This window comes from Ooceraea biroi, chromosome 10 (assembly GCF_003672135.1).
Source record: "Ooceraea biroi isolate clonal line C1 chromosome 10, Obir_v5.4, whole genome shotgun sequence".
Lineage (NCBI taxonomy): Eukaryota > Metazoa > Arthropoda > Insecta > Hymenoptera > Formicidae > Ooceraea > Ooceraea biroi.
The window spans coordinates 8,322,195-8,343,135 of NC_039515.1; the positions used below are offsets into that span (position 1 = coordinate 8,322,195).

Consider the following 20,941-nt stretch of genomic DNA (forward strand, 5'->3'; position numbering starts at 1 on the left):
ACCGGTGTACGAGCCGGCGCGAGAAGGGGGGGAAATCAAGCCGCGCGGTCAGTTCACCATCGAAACGCCCGAAGACAATGGGCCACCATAACGAGCGAATTCTGTCAGTTAGGAGAGAGAAAGAAAAAGAGAGGGATCTGGGTTGCCGATCTTTTAACTTTCGCCACATAACGACGGAATCTCCCACGAGGCAAAATCGTTGAACGAAAATTTTTTATGGTGCACCACGCACCCGAGGAATTGGGAGATCGACTTACGAGTACACGTGCGATCGTGTAATATGCGTAAGGTTTCCATCGAGTGCGTCAAACGTGTCAAGCTCGAGAGTCCGGCCCAGCCAAAGTCGTCGTTGTTTTCGAAAGCGAGACGAGAACCGCGAGGCGGGGGAGGGAAATGGGGCACAAACGCCGAGAGACAACCAACCAACCGTGCCTCCTGTCCTCCCGCCCCCCGCGGTGGACACATCCGCAGTGATCCAAAACGCATATTCGCCGCTTCCGGACGCCGCGTGCCCCCTCTGCCCGCGTTATTTCCAGCCGGCCTAGATGGATAGGCGCCCTCACCGCCTTTCCCTTCCCCTCGCCCCCATGCTCCCGTCATGATCGTCCCCGTTCGCCCATGCTCCCGTCATCCCTCATCATCCGCGCCGGAGCACCCTCTCTCTTTCTGCTCATCAACTCTCGCGTCTGTCTGTCTCTCGTTCGCAGGGGTGCAATCAATAAGACATTCGTGACGCGACGGTTATGGCTGACGGGGACGTGAGCACGGGGGCCGTCGGCCAGCCCCATGAATATCTTTCGATAGATTGCACATCATCGTCGCTCGCCCCCGACGACGACGCGCGATGCGCCGATCCGGCCGAGGGGCGATCCAGTCCGAGGGGGGCAAGAGACACTACCGAGGGTGGACGTGTAGCCGATGCGTAGCCACGCGTCCACTGCGGTTAACTTCCCGCCCTTTCCCTTTCTCGCCAGACGGAGGGAGGATGCAACCGGAGTACTAGGGTGGTCGAGAACGAGCGCGAAGAGCGCGTGTAAGTCGCAGATTGCGGGAGGGAGCGGTGGATCGATCATCGGAATATTCCTCATACTCACGTACCCCGATCACGAGATAACGCAGCGCGACGAGATAATCATCTCGACGAGAATATGCTTCTCGTTCGTCGTACTCTTGCGCTTTCCTAGAGCGACAGCAAACTTCATCCCTGTACCCTTACAGCTACCCTGTCATAGCACGATCCTCTCAGCGGAAACACGTCGTGCGAGCGACGTGCGAAGAGTTTCCGTGTGAAACTCTCGTTCCCCGTTAATCGCCAGACAACGAGACGGAGGAGTTTCTCGGTGCCCCTCGCACCTTGTAGCTTTTTCTGTCTTTCTCTCTCTCTCTATTCGTCGACAGTTGCGCTGCTTAAATTACCGAGACACCCGGACCCTTTCTCTCTCCGTTTCTTTTCTCTTTTCTCACCTTCGTCCATCTTGAAAGAGCGGCCTCGCCCCCTCCGCGGACATCCCCCTCTCACCCCCGTCGCCACTCGACGTAGATTCATCCTTCTTCCCGCCACGTCTGTCACACACCGTGTCGCTGGCGCAGAGTTTTCGGACTGATTAGCATTTTTTTCCTTCTTCACGCTTCTACCGTGACCCGATGACGCCCGTTGGCCGGACAATGAGGCTACTTATTTATTTAAATACCGGGTATCCTGTCCTTTCACGCGAAGATTTATGCACGCCGCCGAGCTAATTGCCGGCCCATTATCCGGATAATGATATTCCGTCGCGTAACGACGACGCATCGTCGGCGTCCTGTCCCGCGTCTTCCCCCCTTTTCTTGCCCCATCCACTTCTTCGTCTATCTTCTCTTCTTTATGCACCACCGCCGCCTCCATATCCACTTCACTCCGTTCTTCTCTCTCCTGCCTATCCTCCTCCTCTCTCTTCCTCTCACCGTTCTCCGTCTTCCCTCGCGGCCGACAAAAGACGCATCGTCGACGGAATATTCGATCGCGGTAATAAGCGAAAATACGCGGGATAGGCACTCGAACTTCGTGGTGAACGCTCGGGAATACGTATGCGCGACCTCGACGGCGCGAATAATTGTGATGGATACAGAATAACGAAAGACGATGATTTGTCGTCTCTTCTTGGACGCGTGTCGGACACATCCATGTGGTCATATCCATCGATGTCTACTTGGAACTACGAGTCGTGAAATAAATTACTTTTTTCTGCAACATGCTGATGTTTTTAATAATCCTTCTCCTTTTTTCATTTATCCTTTTTTTTCATTAGAAATTTATGGTGAAGTAATGTTAGAACATGCAGTTAGCATGGTACCCTTTTATCGTGCCAGATAATTACATTTAATTCTGTGAGTTCGATGAAACGATCGCGTGAATATAATCGTGCATTTTGTGAATTTTGACAATCGGGAGCGCATTTAAATTACCGGGATGTGTATTATTGGCGCGGCAACGGCGGAATCGATGTGCCGAGCCCATCGAAATTCAAATTTTAACGCCGAATTAATATTAATTCGCGGTTTTCGGTGGCGGTGACGAACTTTCTCCAGCGCGGAAGAAAACGTCGGGCTGGATAAGGCAACGATACGCCAGGTCTGATTAGCATTTCGTATTTAAAAAAACCGGCAGGTCGAGTTTTCCTGCACAACCATAGGAACGGGCAAAAGGAGAATCCTATTTAAAAAGTTTGATTAAGAGTGCCGGCGCACCATTATTCTCATGCTAATTATGAGCCCAGAGACGCACTGCAAAATACGTCAAAATGAGAAAACGCTCTCGTGACTCTCGTATTGACTTCGCGCTCCACGAAGCTCCTCTTGGATGACAACATATTATTTTTCTTGTTTCTCTACAAAATAATATATAGTGCGATCGAATGGTGATTGCAATCTTGCAAGAAGAAAAGTAAGACAAGTTGACAAAAACGACATAAGAAAATATTTAATTCCAAAAATAATGAAAAGATCAACTCTCTGGACAGAGACAAAATTGAAGAAATAAAAATTGTAGGAGACACGAGAGTAGGCGCGCCTCAGTTACGATCGTTCTTAGTAACCCATCTATAAAATCATATGCGTCAGTTCCCGACCAAAATCCACATTTCCTACAGCGATATCGTGCGTGATCCGGAAATGGGGTCGCACAGTTTTCCCCCCGGGCTCTTATTCGCGAGTTTTAGGGAAGTGAAACCCTGAACGCTCAGATAAACATACGAGCGAAAGTCTTTACATAAGACTCGCATATATTCTCACGCCAGCGAGGCGCTGAAGAATCTTTTGTCTCAAAGGCATCACAATATAGCGATCATAAAACTTAACTTTCCATATCTCGCAATCCGTTGTATAAACATCACCAGACAAAAGTTATAAATTAATCTCAAGATATAATTTTACGAAATAGTTAAATATATATCGAAGATGTTTATAGGAGCAAGGCCGGCTGTAATTGCAAATTGCTCAAATCAAATTTCGCGGTGAGCTTTTACAAATGACCTCGCTGCGCGTAACGGTATCCCACGGCTAGATCCATACAAGATCAAAACGATCCTCACACACGAGTGCCGCGCGCGAAAGTCACTTCGCTCGCCGCCTTCCTTTCCTCTCATTTAATACATCCTTGCAGAGGATATAAATCACGCGGCACATACATCATCGCACCGCCGCCACCGCCGCTGCCACTGCCGCGCGGAGGGTAGCGACATCCAGTAAAAAGTAACTGAGAAGCCGGGCGAGCGACAAACCGACGATTTATCCAGTTACACGGGGGAGGATTTATCCATTTTTTTCCCCCTCCATCTTGTGCTTCTCGGTTCGCCGTATCTCATCCGTGACGCAACTTTGTCGCTCGTGATATTCACCCCGTGTGCTTATCATTGCTCTTTAAGATATTATTGGGAGGAGAAAGATATATCGTCGATTTGGCTATTATTTATTATTAAGCGTACACATTATTCACATCGCCTTACGAACTATTAATAATTTAATATAATTATTAATTATAAATATAAATTAACTATGAATATAAATTAATTAATGTAACAGTGACCCACGAATCCCCGACTTTACAATGGCCTGATTTTCGGAATATTATTTTAATATTCCGACGTACCACCGTGCGAAAGCCGCGTGCGATTGATAGAACAATCCGTATCCCGGGGGAGCAAGTGAGCTCCACACACCTTATTCGCCGTTCTCGCGTCACAGCGCGATTCGTTATCAGCGTGTCTACTCTCTTTGTCGACTATATTTACTTTTTTACTCGTACCACTCTTCATCACCGGTGGCTGTTCCATGGACAGTTCCGACCTCTCGACACAAAATTCTATCTATTTAAACTAACGTGTCACATCCCGATATAAAGACTGTCAGGCGCTCCGCGTCGATTATTTCAGCGCGATGGACCCGCGCGCTCGAGTTAGGCAAGCGTTACTTCATAAACAGGCACCGGCATTCGACAGAATGTTATTTCGCCCGCTCCTTATGAAAGCTCTCACGGCTGTGACTCTGAAAACACGTGTATCTCTCACGCCTGTCTCGTCACGCAATCGTGCAAGCCAAGTATCTTCCTGTTCGTGAAATCGTGACGCAATCATCGCGACATGGAACGTTCGAGATTTCTACATTCTCTTGGCTAGCGTTCGCCCGCTCTCTGGCTCAAGCAATAAATGACTCGTGCTGAACTATCGAACGTCAGACTAACGAGATTAGGCAGTTAATCGCGTCCCCCGTCGAGTTCATTGACGTTCGTAAACGGGGTCCTGTCGTTACCGATGCCTGTTGCACATCACCGCTGCACCCTACGTACCCGTACGATCACCAATTTCCCGAGGATCGGGAGTCAAGGCCGCCGATTCTCACGCGAGCGAAGGATCGTGGTGAGCACCCTCCCGTCTCCCCTATTTCTGTCATCACGGTATCTAGGATGCGATAGCGCTTTATTGGGGCACCGCATTCGACTGGGAGATTCTCACGCGGATCGCGGACCTACCGGCTGGTCCAAGTGAAGGCGAGGAAGAGAAGATCGACAGAGAGAAAGAGAAGTAGAAGAAGAAGAAAGTAGATTAATAATCGCGGCGAATGCATCTAACAATCCGATAATCGTGTATCATTGCGTAAGTCAGGCGGCCTGACAATACGTCGGATTCGTTGGACCAAGACAAGACAATGAAGGGAAAACGAGGGGGGCAAACGGCAGGGTGACGAATGCGGGAAGATTGTGGTCGCGGAAACGAGAAGTCAACGCGCGCTTTCGCGCGGACACCCGGTATTAGCCGTTTGATCGGGCTCCCTCATTACTCGTACGCGCTGCGTACGTATCCATTCGCCGCTCGGCCATTGTTCGCCGATCCGCCAGGAAGCATTGTGCCCCGTGGTCGGGGGACCGAGGGGGGCGGGTAATAACGCGGCGCCTTGTTCGTCGATTAGGCGACACAATCGCCGCGCCGGGCTCTCCTTTAATTGGATTACGGCGACGACGCTGACGACGACAACGATGAGTACGCCCGGTCGTTCCTCGCGCGCAATCGTCGAAAAATGATCGCGTTCTTCACAACGAGAGCCCACAAATCCTCGTGAGAAGTCGTGGACACAGAGACTTGATGGACCGTTTTGTCGGATTACGCGCGAAGACGATTGACCTCGACTAAGGGGGGAGGATGATGGGACAGGGTCTTTTGAAGCGACCACGTGGGATCCGCGCATCGTCCCAAGGAAGCAGGGATGAAGTTGGAATGGGGGTGGATTTGGAAACCCACGCGTGTCCAGTATCTGGATATGGGCTGAATGGAGGAGCTAAGAACGCGAGGTAACACGCGGTCCGTTCGTGACCCATAAAGCTGTGCACGAAGAAGGGATTGATATTTCGCGAGCGCGGAAACTACATCGGATTAAACAACGAACAAATACACGGAGCTGTGAGTACATCTTGGGTGCTCGCGGGAAGCACCGTTGCCGTTTCGCGAGCGTCTTATCTCGCTTGATAATCCCTCAACATCCTGGGAGGACGCGCGAGATATCGAGGAGACGCGCTGCGAGACAGAGGGCAGTTAGTGTCGGGGAGGGTGCGTGAGTGGTTGTTCGTGAGTGTGCTTCGAGCGAGCGAGGTTGCGAGAGAGGAATGAACACACAGGCTACGAACGGTAGTAAGACAGAGAGAGTGAGAGAATCGCAGAGCTGGGATGGAGAAGGAGGGAAGAGACGAAGAAATGGGCTAGAAGGAGACGCACGGAGGAGGAAGCCGGCGAGCGAACGTACGAGACAAGGATGGAGAGGAATCCAAGACGAAAAGAGAAAGAGAAAATGAGGGAGAACGAGAGACAGGATCAGAGAGAGAGAGAGAGAGAGAGGCAGAAAGAGAGGAAGAGAGAGAGAAAGAACGAGAGGGAACAAGACAGAGAAACGGAGAGGGACGGTGACTTGGGCAGTGCGTATCGATCTGGCCGCGTTACGTGCGTGCCGGAGGTTGGGGTCCTAGCGTGGACCAATCGGAGGGCTACTCCTTTCTCTCTCGCGCTCTCTCTACGTCTCCGTTTCTCTCTCTCTCTCTCCCATTCCCTCTGCCTCCCTCGTTGCTCTCGCTCATCCACGTAGCCGCTCGTCCTTCCACTCGCTTCCTCTTACGTCTATCTCGACACGCACAGGTCCGCATGCTGGCTGGCAGACACGTATGCACGCACGCACGGCATCACCGGCAATGCGTATATATACCTGCCTGCCTGATTACGTCGGTTGATAACGCTATGCGGCCATTTCGGTACAATGAAATGGCGGATGACCGCTGGGGCCACATCGCCGACGTCGAAATCGGCCGATCGCTCGCGCGCGCCGCGTATACTCGCGCGTCGCTAATTTAAAAGAGCTCTCCCGCATGATGCTAAGGGCAATTAATAAATCGTGCTATATTAAATATAATTTAATGTCTTGCATAAAATGTTTTAATACCCCAAAGTCCTCGGAAATGTGAATCCTGACAACCGACAACTGAACATCTCGTGCAGCAAAAGTTTCGATCAATTCAGATCAAGTTTTTGACTGAAAAGACAAAAAGAGGATAAAGTAGACTGTAATATCGACATAACACAATGCCTCGTGGACGTCCCGTCTTTTCCTGGCTGTTAAAGTTTTCAAGTCCTTAGATGAGAATGGAGTTTGACTAGATTCTTCGCTGGAGACATTACTTCCTCAGCCGTTCCGAAAATCGAAAGTAACTTTGTGCTCACGATGGCGGAGCAACGATGACCGTTATAGAACGCATCAGCTGCTAGTCAGGCACGTTTCATATTTATGCTTGATACGTCGGCCAGCAAGCAACGACGCAACGACGTCGACACAATGAAATGGCGGACGGCCACGGTGATCATCGACGTAGGCCACCGGATATCGCAGAGGCAGCACGGTATCCGGAAGGTCACTCGTCGAATCGATACGTTAACGTGATCCACGTGTCCGTGATACGGCGGTACGGCCTACTTTATGCAAGCGTTAAACAAACTGCTCGTGGTAAAGTAATACGGCGATATGGAGCATTATTTCCGGCAAGAGCACTCGCACAGTCAATATGTTAACGCGTTCTGCTCCAGAATAAAGTTTGAGTGCGCGTTTTACGTGGAGAGTATTAAATAAACTACAATTAATATAGTAGCTCGATGATATAAATAATTAAATTAATAATAAATAATGATAATAAATAACTACCAGTCACCAATAAAATAGTAAAAACCGATTTAGCCCAAAAAATTGATGTGAAGATAATACAAACTGTTAAACCAATTCTGATGCTTAATATTGTAATTGATTAAACACAAGAGCCGAGGATACTTTGAACCAATGGTGGTGGCGACTGAGAAAAGAAAGTATTAAGAATAAACTGGATGTCCTGTATATTGAATTGAATATCCACTCGACAACTTAAATTACTGATCGAAACTATATGGTTTAACCACGGTGCAGGCAATCAACGAAATCTGATCGCAGTACACATGTTGGTAAACAGCTCGCCAGCTAGTTGGAGGGATATCTGGCCATTGTTTGATAAATACCTATCCCATAACTATGCGAGATACAAGCCGTCGCCGCCATGCAATTCTGTTCATTGTAACTCGATCGAGTCACTTTATTAACCCCCCGCGGATGGGGTGCCACTTCTCACTCCCGTGAAAAATCGCCGATATTGAAGCGATATCGGTACCATGCCAAAAACGCGCATGTTACTTCGCGCGGTCCAATGGCGAATATTATCTCACAATGAGGGAAGAGAAGGGTGGCGGGGGTGGATGGATTTGTTTTCCGGACGGACAATGCGACGGAAACCGCCAAGGGTTCATGAATATTCCCGCGCGGCGGCACTTACGGGGAGGAAGAGAGGAAAGTTCGGCCGGTATAACGAGTTAGACTTTCAGAAAGTTCGGCGAAAGGGGTTGCGACGCTCTTGGCGGTATCTTCCGGCGGATCTTTAACGAACGCGAGGTGCGGGGACGAAGATCACCCCGTGGGATGCGGGAGAGCGAGTATCGCGAGCGAGTGAACGGGTTCGCGGGGTGTTTCCTCTTTCTTTCTTTTTCGCTCAAATGCTACTCACTTATCGGGATTTGTTCCATACAATTTGGCGCGTCGTTGATCCCCTGAGCGTAATCGCTCGCTAATAAATCTTCGTCACGCATATACATGACACTAAATGTCATGTCGTCCGGATGTCAGTCACATCGGGAAAATATTGCACGGACCGTGCTCGATTGCGTAAACGATTCGGTATTTTAATTCGCGTCGTTCACTCGCTGCCGAGTGCGCCTCCATCCCTCTCCTTCGCGCCCCCGGTCCCCCCGGGGTGCAAATTCGCTTGACAATCCGACACGTCGCGATGCGTCCCGACGGCTTAATCGCTCGTGCCTTATCGCGTCCCCGTCAGTCGAGCTCATTCATCTCATTTTCTCGGCCGAAACAAGTCGCCATCAAATGAGGGAGCGACGTCGATCGCGGAGGAGGGACAAGGAAAGGGGGTCACGAACATCCTGATCGGGTGTCTGGTTGAACTTCGTCGGAGTGTTAGCGGGAGTTCGTTCGGCCGTGAAGCCCCGGAAACGCATATAGCGGCGATTAACGAGAGAATTCGATGAAATCGTAAATTCGTTCGTTCGTGCCTCTCGTCCCTCCCCCGCTTCTCCTCCTCTCTCTTTTTCTCTCTATCTATCTATCATCTATCTATCTCTCTTTTTCCTATCTTGCTTGTACGCGCGAATAAATGGTCGACTGTATTTTCGTGCACGCACATGTACACACGATTGCACGCGACGAGCGAGCGCGTGCGTGTGCGTATGCGTATGCGTGGGTACAGACGCGTATACGTTGGTGAGGGGACTGCGGGAGGGGCAGAAAATATCTGGCATGGCGCGGCCGGCACCACCCGGGAGCAGTAAAATTTGCTAAACGATGTAAATAATGGATGGGAACAGTTGGACAGTTTTCAGTTATTTTCCTCGCGCGGGCATAATTCAACCGAAATTTATTGCCGCTGCTCAATTACGCAAAATATTGTCAAAAAACGTGGTGACCGCGGCACCCACTCCATTGTGTCGTTTCGTTAAAAGCGCCGGTGCGTTCTCGCATCGTCGACCGCGAACTACTCGTCGGGAATTTCAATCGTGCCACTGTTCCGCGAGCACGTGGATGTATCTCGCTTAATTGCCGCTAATTATCGCTTCGTAACAATGCGACCTCCGAGCGCTCATTTCCAAAGACACAGTCCAACGTGCATTAACGTGACTAACGACATGCGTTTCGTCGTTCAATAGCCGCACGCTGATACGCCTCGATTTTTTAACGTCAAAAAGGATACGTACATAGCGTACATAAAGCGGTATCAAGAGAGAAAAGAAGGGGGTGGAAAGCAAGTGAGGAGGAAAAAAACGTTTCGGACGGCAGCTTGACAGTTTTTCGCGTAAAATCATCGCGAGGATCCCGGGAAACCGTAGAAACCGGAAAGCTGACGGGAGGAACGATGGGCGGTGGGTGAGAGAGAGAAGGAGGAGGAGGAGGAGGAGGAGGGGGGAAAAAAATTGCCGGCAAACAAATCCGTCCTACATTTTTTATCGTGCAACTTGAACGTAAAACTCACGTTGCGCTGTGAAAACGCGGCGTTCAAAAAAAGGAAAGGAAAAAAGAGAGAAAATGAGAGCGAGCTAGAGAGAGAGAAGTATTCGCGAGAATTTCGCAAACTCGTTATACATTTTCCAGCTTCGTCGTTACATTGAATTTAAACGGATCCCGTAATTTTCGCCCACGCTCGACACACATTTCATCAAAAGCCGACGTCTCGCGTCGTCCCACGACGCGACTCCTCTTCTCCTCCTATTTTTTCTTTCCTTTTTCCGTTCAATTGTGGCGCGAAAAAAACCCGCGGGTTTTACGTCCCTACGTTCCCAAGGTAAACGCCGGGGCCGACCCTCGACCAGCGGCCGGCCATTTCGGGTTCGATCGGCCCTTCCATCGCTCTCTCCGGGCGCGCCTTCCACCTTCGCCAACCGCCATTGTTTCCACGTAGTAGCGGTGGCCGTGAGAGGGTACTAGGTTGTACGTTGCGCGCGAGATACGAGTCCCGAGTGGAAATCACGAAAGTCCCGGCCGCGCGGGTTTCGCCCCCTTCTAATCTGGTCTCCTAGGTTCCGCCATCGGGGTTTCGTCGAGGAGCACGGAAGAGAAGACGGCGGGCGAGAAACTCGCCCGTCGGCGTGAGGGTGGTAAGGTTGGGTGAGATGAGGTGAGGGCGAGGTGAGGTGAGGAAGAAAGCAGGGGAAGAGCGAGAGCAGCCGGTTTCCCAAGGGTGCGAAGGAGAGAGCAGGACGTAGCGAGGAAAGGAAAGTCGCGCGAGGGCGGGACGAGATACGCAGGGGATGCGAAGAGAAGCCAGGGTGGCGAACGGCGGGAAGGACCGGGGTGAGGAGGCCGGGAGAGAGGGGCGGGGGAGAGAAGTGAGGACAGGAGGCGGTTTTAAAGGGTAGCGAGCGTCTCGACAAAAGCAACCCTCTTAAAGTTCGCCCTACGCTCTGCCTACCAATGCGACTTCGGATCTCCGGCGACTCCGGCGTGCCAGATTCGCTAAAGGGAAGCGCCCCGAGGTCGGGGAAAGAGAAAAGACCGCGATACCGGGATAAAACGGGTCGAGGGTGCGCGCGCGCTCCTAACGAAATGGCACGCTATCGAGACGAACGTACTCAATCAAGCCTCTGATTTTAACAGCTGTAAGAAAAATGAAAGAGAAAAGAGAAGTAGACATTCGATCGCTGATCCCGATCACGCAAACGCGTCCCGAAACATAATTGCCAATCGTTACCGCGCGGAGAACGCTCTTCTCACGTCGTTGTTCGTCATCGGGGGATGATTCGTGCCGGGCAAATACTACGCGCCCCAAGAAACAAGTCTCGCAGGAGCTGGGTCGTGAGCACGTCGTCGTCGGTCTAATCTGGGACGCAGTGCGAGAGCAAACCCTAATCCAGCTTATCCAGAAAGTAATTTTGAGTCCTTTGAAAGCGAAGTTCCCCGCGCGGCCGGGCCGTTCCGAAAGAAATCACAACCACGGGGAAGATGAGAGGGGTTGGAGGGCGCGCGAAACCCGTGACTCCCCCGCAGGCTCGAGGGAAGAAGTACCGCGAAGACGGAGACACGAAACTTTCGCGAGATTCCTCGACTATCAGCGCGCAGATCACTTGTTCCTCTCTCGATTCCGCTCGAGGAAATTAGCACGGAAAAAAAGAACGAAGAAAAGCGGGAGATTCTCGACCGCGATAAGAAGATAAAGTCCCAGCAGCAGGGAAAATTAAGCGCTACGAGTGCTTAAACTATTTTTTTATTTCCACTGGATGACCGTTGCTAATACAGAGGTGTTCGAGACTTATCGTGGATCTTTTCTTCGGCGATAATGCGAGGATGGATAGTTATCCAAGAGCCTTGATTCTTGAGTGACGTCGATTCAACGATGACGATTCGTAAATAAAGTGAACATTTTCCTAGAAAATCTTCTCTTCTTCTAGAATGCGTATTATTACTTTTATAATATGTTTGCAGGTTTGTCGTAATTTTTCTCTGGTTCTCATCATTAAACGTAATATAAATCAGATCAAAGTGTTTATCTGTTAAGATAAAATCTACTCTTGACATTACATAAAAATAAAATCCTGTTATCGCTGTTGATTCTTTTACGATTTTACGATATAGTTCGCATAAATTCTTCGAGTTTCGTCATTAGTGGATCAGAAACAAGCATTATTCGTCTTAGATTTCGACTATATAATTTTGCAATTGCAAACTTGCAAGATGCATAAGTATGACATGTACAATATTGATTATAGTAGGAGAGATATTTTCTCCCGAATTTTTATAAACATGCACCTTCACGGAATTAAGTATCGTAAATGTCGAGCTCAAAATTAATTACATATTATTATTATTCAATGTTTTCATTGTTCTTCGATATCTCACAGTAAAATTACCACGTGCGACACTCGAGACGCCAACATAATTCGCGTAACGCTCTTCACGTAAGTCTAGCCTATCCGATTTCACGGAAAGCCCGTTGAAAAGATGAAATATTAGAGTCTCCTGTTCTACAACGACGACGACGACGATGGAGCAGAGAACGCAAAGCGAGGGATTTTATCGTACTTTAAGAAAGTCGGATCGAGGAACTAGCAGTGTAAGATACATATGGAATACTCATCGTGATGATTCGTGACTATCGATTCCGGCAGATGGACATTGCTTATTATGATGATAAAATCTGTGAATAATGACGAATCATGCATATGATGTTTATCTTCCTCAACTAATTCTATAGAATTTCTTATACGCAAATGTCTAATCTAAATAATAATTTTCGGAGCAGCATGGTTGATAAATAAAATGTCAATGTTTTAAAAAAAAACATTCACATTTTATGTAAGTTTCCGTACAAAGTATAAAATTCTTTGTATCCGAACATCAATTAAAATAGCAAATGACTAAGGCACCATACTAATCTAAATCTTATCAGAGTTCAGTTTAGTGAGAAACTCTCCAGATAACTTACGTAATCTACATGGACCTTGGACCCACAAATCCGATACAATCGACACAATATAGATTTTAGTTTCTGTACTTTTATCTCTACGTCTACACTAGTACTCGAAATTCTTTCGTCTAGACAATCCTTCGAGCAGCTCAAAATTACATCTATTAAGATTCAAACCAAGCATCCGAGAAAAATTGAGCATGACACATAGTATAAAAAGAAAACAAAAGAAAGCTCTCCCTAATCGCAAAAAATATCAATTTTATCGATCAATTTCCCAACTGTTCAATCGCATAATTTAAGTTCCATCAAATCCGCATTCGAATAGCACATTAGGTCTTCAAAGAAAAAACGTGAAGAACAATGACGAAAGCACGTCACCAGCGACGATGAATAACCGGAATCGAAATGGCAAATTATTGTCAATCGAGGGACCAACAGCTGGAGGGAAGTCAGAGACGGACGGGACAGAGCAAGAAACAAACGGCATTGGCGATCGCGAGAGCGAGAGCATTCTGCGCCGGGATGTTTCGAAAATGCTCGATGTACATTGTCGCTCGATGCCTATCATCCCTTGATAATCCAGCACCTCGCGAGGCTCCTAAAACAACCACCTCGTCGCGACGCGTGCGTCTCGTATCGCGCCGCGATATCAATATCGCGTCGTGCGTTATCAATATATCTCGATATCGGTTATCATCGCGCGGCCGTCGATAGCGCGATGCGCAATGTTCTACACGTTAATCGGGACAAAGTCAACCCAAAATCGGCGATTCTTCCGAGTCGGAAAAGCTCATCGCGCGAAAGATCAGGAAAATCGGAGGAACGTCGCCGCGCGCGGTCTTTGATAAGTAATCGCTGTCACAGGAACAGAACGCAAGTCCAACAACCGCCTCCGGAATCCGGACGCGTCTCGGATCACCCGGTAGAATTTCCGTAGGCACGCGTTTAGCTATTTTACCCTGCCGAGTCCCGCGTTAGACAGTGGAGTACATGGCCGGCCGGGATAGTTGGCCCCGGCGGGCCCGCCGCGCGTATATACTCGCTCGCAGTTACGTATCTGCGAGGCCACCGCCGGTTGGTCGAGGTACCGTATTATATACGTAGTGAGGGCTGGAGGGTCCTCACCGCCGCAACATTACGCTGATTGCCTGAATTATCCGCAACCAGCCTGCCGCTGTGCTCTCCGCCGCTATGTACGTACGAGTTGGTACATAGCCGCGCCGCGCCGGTATATACATATACATATGTACGTGCCCCTCGTTCGCGTTTGCGTTCCCGTATGTAGCGTACATATGTATATGCACATATGTACCGTCCGGGTGTACATACGTGTGCGTATACATGTGTGTATGCACATATATGCATGAATATACGTATCATGTATGTATGTACGAATGTATGTACGAGCGCATATGTGCGTGGCCCCGACGACGACGATGACGACGACGACGAAGATGACGTGCACCGGCCGCTGCATACGCATTCACGAGATACGCGCGCGAACTCACGCGTCCCATCCGTGCGGCGCGTATATATACGGTGTACGTATCTATACATGCGTAGACGCACGTATCTTCTCGCGAGGAACGCGTGTACGTGTGGCTGCATCGTCACGCTCGTAGGACGGTTCACGACGAGAAAATTGAAAACGGAGCTGCGCGCGAGCGCGGAAGACGATAGCACGATATATTCATGAAGGCGGAATAATGAATCGAGACGAGAGAGAAAGAGAGAAAGCGCACATGTACATACGGAACAGCAGCAGGCAGACACACCACCGTACGTCGCATCCCTCGACGCGGCATGCGCGTTATCTGCCGTACCGGCAAACCGCCCCAAAGCGAATCGATCGCTTTATTTTTCAGCATAGTTCGACGTGCCGGGAAACTTCGGTCGCTGATACCACCGAGGAAACCGAGTTTAAACAGGCGGACGTTTAACTTTCCCAGACATAACATTCACGTGAACTTTTCTACCACCCGAGATAATTTTTTCTAACTCATAATAGAGGACGCAATCCTTTGTTCGTCGATTAATTAACGAGGGAAGAACAATCTTGAAATGCTCGCGCGCAAGTTAGCAAGATTGATGAAGAATGCACGGTTCATGCGTTGCCATGAATGAGGAATGATGAAAAGTCGAGACGGAGAACTCCAGTCATGAATTCGTCTCGACGATAGCGCGAACTTGCATGAAAACGAAGGCGAAGGGATGGAAGGCCAGGGAAGGGTTAAGGACGCGTATCATACCGCTTGATTAATGTACTTCACCCGTACAGCATCCGCCCACCTTTGCCGCGTCCTTGCCTTACACGCGGATAGTTCGGACACACGCATGTCGTCGGTTAGTTACGGCACATACACGATACAGCTGTAACGAAAACGTTATAAAAAAATATGATTTACGCAAGAATTTACAATGGATTTGCGAGATGAAAATGTATCAGAATCGCGGACTTTTTCTTGTGCTCGATCGCATGAGAATCGCAATATTATCGAAACTAATTAAGATTATTAAACACTTGATCGCGAAAAAATCAGGCGATCTACCTTCCTATCGATAAATGAACGATATTGAGAATTTAATGTAAATTAGCTACGAGTAATAAATAAATGTGAATGATGCGACTTGGAAACGTAACTTTGCGACAGCGATCCTTGAACTTTGTCCCTGTAAGATTTCAAAATTCGGAAAGTATCCATCATAGAGTAATTGATTAATGAGCAACAAACGAGGAATTTCGGTCGACCTTTGCTCGCTATCGGAGCGATCGCGATAAATTGTAAGTGGTTAATTTCTTATTCTCGATCTTTTTTCCCACGTTCCGTCGCATGTGCAATAGAGATGGTGCATCGGTATCCTAGAAAAATTTCAATGGCAAGTACAACGCGCGTCGATCGATTGTGATGGTCCATGACGCTCGATACCATCATCGTCATACTTATTAATTGTACGCTTTATCAGATGAGGACTGGACGTTGCGCCGAGGTTGGTCGAATAAGCAGATCGCGAGATATGAAATATACGGGATACGAATTCACGATATGTCAGCGACAGTTTCGACGATAAGCAAGTCAAGTGGCACAAGAAGTCTTACTCATTATTTCGTGAGTAAGCACACCTGTATTAATGACACTTTCTTAGAATATGATAAAATCTAAATGTATAGATTAAATGTTAAATGTATAGATTACCGCATGAGAGGGAGAAGGAGCAAGAGAGATCACTCATAGCTGTACCACGATTTGCTTCTATTTGCACGAGCGTTTAACGTCAACGTTCATTAATCTGTCGCTATCGTTGATTTATCATCGTGAGCTACGCATATGCATAGAAACTAATTGGCTGATATACCTTTAACACAAGAGATAACTGCAAAACTTGAAAAAATGTAAAAGTACTGATAAACTATTTAGATTGTCGAATATTTTCGATACGACAGCGGTCAATCACATGTATGTGTATCAGGTATAAAATACTAATTTAACTAGAGTGCTAATTTAACGCTGCTCGTTTCTCTGAATTAATTTCTTTGTTTTCATCGGTATCGCAGGCTGTGTCAATGCAGATTACGCGTTCCGATAAAGTCGTGAGCGGAAATCGATTGAGATATTTTCACGCGAAATTTGGAGGACCCAACCGCGCGCGCATGCGATAACAAAAGATTGTATCAAATATAGAAAAATTATGAATGCATAAATAGCATCAAAAATTGATATAATCATAGAACTCACTGTTCGTGCTTCATATCATGCTAGCTATACACGTTGGCCCAACCAACGCCAACTCCCAACGTAGACCAATGCAGCCGAATGTCAATGCAGACAAATGCTGTCGTCTACACGTTCACCAACGTTCGTACAAATCTTCAAAAAGCGGCCAAAAAGTTGAAAATTATGAAGCATATTGAGCGATGTTGGATCAACGCTCCCACTACACGTTGGAGCGTTGGTCCAACGTCATTTGACTCGTGCCACAAAGACCGACAGCGATCTAAACAGTAGCCAACGTAGGCGAGCATGGGCAATGCAGAGCAACTATCCCTACACACGTTGGCGTTCGGATAAGTTGGACCAACGCGTATAGCTTTAGAATGAGACATTTTCTTGTACATTCAAATTCACACACGTAGAATTTTTCGAGAATTTTTCAAGAAAACATTAGCATTCGCGTAAACCAAACAAGTATCATATCGATTTAATCTACCCGAGATGTAACCATAAAATAAAAAAAACGTTTCAAGCACATACAGGAAATTAAAGGAAATTAAAGTGTCTTCTAGATGTATGTAATAAATTCATATTTAACTACACAAGTTACAATTATGTATTTTTCTGTAAACGCGTATTATTATTTAACCATCAGGTTAAAAAAATATTTATTTATCTGATTACTGTAATATAACGATTTTGTTGAATATATCTTTACTGGGAAACATATATTCAAAACAATAACCTTCTTTGTGTGTCATGTTTTTAATCAGAACATTATATTCATATCACATGATTGTAAATTTTGCGCAGAATACAGATAGGTTTCAAATAGGCGGGAATATTACAATCGCATCACAATTCAGTCATTCTAATGATTTCACAGATCCAACACGATCAGCGGTTCTAGTGTTAACTTAAAAAGCTTTAATGATAAAACGTTTTATGAGTTTCGATTGCTATCTAACTGAAAATCATGCTCAAGGCTACTTCACTGCCTTATTAACTTATTACATATCTTTTATCAACAATAAATAAAAGTCATGCTTTTGATTAAAATCAAATTTAATGATAAAGATAGAGCACGATAGAAAATAGTATAATTTCCACTGTGTATATGTTTGATAGTTTACAAAATTAGCGATTCTCGAGCGACGCCACGATTGCAGCCAGATTGTTCGCAATTCGTCACCCAAATTTGGCGTGGTCTGACGCAAAAATTCCTCTGCGAAACAATGTGCGACTGATAATCTTCCCTTCCCTATAAACGAGGAAAGTATATCTTTAATCGATACTTTAATCTGTCCTTGTATTTCGTGATATAATATTACACACACATACATATTTATAAGGAGTATTTATAATAGGCGATTCGCCCAAGCTCAGCCACTCACGTATTTAAACGGATCTGAGAGGTGCCAATAGAACAAACGATACACGTCTTTCTCTCTTCAAACGGGATTTGAGTAGACGACAGGCGATGAAGGGTGAGTGTTGGAAAAAGCTTGAACTTGGCAAACTTCTGTAGTAAAACTATTCAAATACAATGGAATCATCGAGAGAGTTTCTTGTTAGCCTAAATTTACATTAACAATCGACATCTCTCGATTTCTCATCACCTACGCTTACAAAAATGACTCATACTACATAACTGACAATCCGTTTCTATCTTACACAGGGACGTACGTGCTCGCCGTCGCCTTCCTGGCATCCTGGACCGTGGCTATCGCGAGCGAGGAGGAGCTCGTGCAACCAGACAAACCTGGAAAAGAGTTGACTAAAGTGTGGGGTCGCGTCCTCACAATATGCCCATTCCCGGAGAGATTCCCCGAAAACACCACGACCAATCTCGCGCACGAGAACGATTGCACTAAATTCTACAAGTGCTTCTTGGGCAGAGGAGTGCCTCAGCTCTGTCCCTACATGGAGAAGGGTAGTACGCGAAGACTGCACTACAATATATTCGAACAAGTCTGCGATTGGCCATGGCGGGCTGGTTGCACTAGCTGCCCTAAGAAAGATGAAGACGGTGATTATCTGCCATCGTCCATGATCCCGCACGAAAGTGGCGATTGCAGCTTGTATTACCAGTGCGACAATGGTGTCAAATCACTGCGTCGATGTGGGCCCAATACATGCTTCAGCCGTACATGCCAGCGTTGCGTCCAAAATCCCAGAGGGGGTGTCTGCAACGGAGACTGGGACCCCATACCACCGCCAACACGACCTACGCGACCACCTCCTACGCGACCACCTCTATGCAGGACCGGCAACCGACGACCTCATCACTGTAACTGCGGCAAGTATTACGAATGTTACGACGACGAGGACTGGATCCTTCAGGAGTGCGATGGCGGTCTCCACTTTAGCCCCATCAACCTACAATGTTTGCCGCCGGACGAGGCTAGATGCCGGCTCGACGCATAGAAAAACTGGTGACTGTTCGAAGCCAATTCCCAAAAACGGACGATATCACGAGCGCGAATTACAAGTCACTTCATGGATGTTAATATAGAGAAGATTCCGCGTCACCGATTTTGGGAATTCAACTTCGATGAGGATAGAGTACGATTTGTTGATTGAACGACACCTGGAAAACGACAAAATGCTCAAATGTAAAGAATTGCTGAGACAATCGTTGGGCATAGATGACCCTCGATCTCGGAGGATAAGAAAGCCGAAAGTAGTGACGCGTACGAATCGCGTACGCTTGCCACAGTTAGATTATCATATTTGTACGAGTAGCTCAGACTCCTAAGATATTTTAATAAATCCGAATAATAAATAAAACCATCTTTTTTTCTGTCTCTCGAACCTTCCTGTCGATTCCTGCGAGGCCGATGTATCATCGATTGCTGATACTGATATATGTTTTGTCACTTCGAATCCAGATAAAAGTTTGCGATATACAATCTTGCCCGACTAAATAAGCGAAGATTCTAATCATCCACCCACATACGATTATCGCAATGACAGCAGATACACGCTACAGCGCGTTACATCATCGGCTAAGATTGATTCGCTTAGAGATAATGAAAGAAAAATATATCATAATTATCTATCGAAATTCTGTCCGATCCCACCTCGCGGACCAACGTGAATCTTATCGCTCTAGCTGGAAAAAGCGCATTCGTCGATATTTCGTAATCCGCGTTTTCAGTACTGGCACATCGTAGCCGTGAAAGGCATCGGCAAGAGGCGAAGAGGAACAGCAGCATTTCGATTCCGGTGACACAGTGACACGAAGCCTATCAGCCGAAACCCTCCTCCATTCGGCGGCCGTTCCTGATAAATAGAACGGTACCGGGAACAGTGTCGCGAGTCCCGACAATGGGCCGCCGGAAGACCGGGGCAGCTTTAATTTCCCCCCGTAGTTCCTGGCAATTACCGCGTGGCGCGGCCCGATAGCCATCTCTATCTCCGACCACAATACCACCAGTTCCGACGCACCCCGTTCCTTGCCACCTTGCCAGCGATCTACCCCCTACTTCCCGGTCCTACGGAACCCTGTCGACCTTCGACGATTTTTCTTGTCCCGACATGATGCACGAGTTATCCGCGCCGCCTCGCGAATTATTGATGAGAGGTGATCCTATCCTGTTCACCGTGGAGAGGAATTGTATTCTGTAATTTTGTAACGCAATGACGTATGCTGATAATGCTGATAAAAACGGAAACGCTCTTTGCTAAACATGATTTTATCATTAAGTTAAAGAGCGCTAGGTACTCATATTTTAATTAGGTGTTTATTAGAGATTATGTGGTCGTATGAGTTATATAACTGATTTAGTAGCTTATATATCTGTATATCTGCTACAGATATTGAAATTAAAATTCAGAAATCATTCTTCCGGACAAATTTCATCGATCCTGGAAACTATTCTTCATTCTTGTACGAAATATTGGTTGTGCAAACTTTTCGATGATTCTTTCAACAAAAGCAGCATTTCGAAGTAGCAAACTTAAAAATTTGTAAATTTAAATTTGAAATTAATATTTGAAGGCACCGACTTAACTTGCACACCCAACAATTCTGATGTGGTATCACAAACATCGAGTGTTTCTCTCGAAGCTACTTACGCGAAAGGAACGGGGTGTGCGTGTGCAGGGTGGTGTGCGCGAGAGAGAGTTGCGGTTCGGGCGTTTAACAACTCGCGGCAGAACTCCTTCGAGG

General features: G+C 47.2%; 1 protein-coding gene across 1 annotated transcript; it reads left to right on the forward strand.

Moving 5' to 3' along the window:
* The first annotated feature begins 18,136 nt into the window (after positions 1-18,136).
* Positions 18,137-19,557, forward strand: LOC105283720 (peritrophin-1). Its single transcript, XM_011346710.3, has 2 exons — positions 18,137-18,254; positions 18,446-19,557. The coding sequence occupies exons 1-2, from the start codon at positions 18,248-18,250 to the stop codon at positions 19,192-19,194; spliced, it is 756 nt and encodes a 251-aa protein (XP_011345012.1). The 5' UTR covers positions 18,137-18,247; the 3' UTR covers positions 19,195-19,557.
* Positions 19,558-20,941: the final 1,384 nt, after the last annotated feature.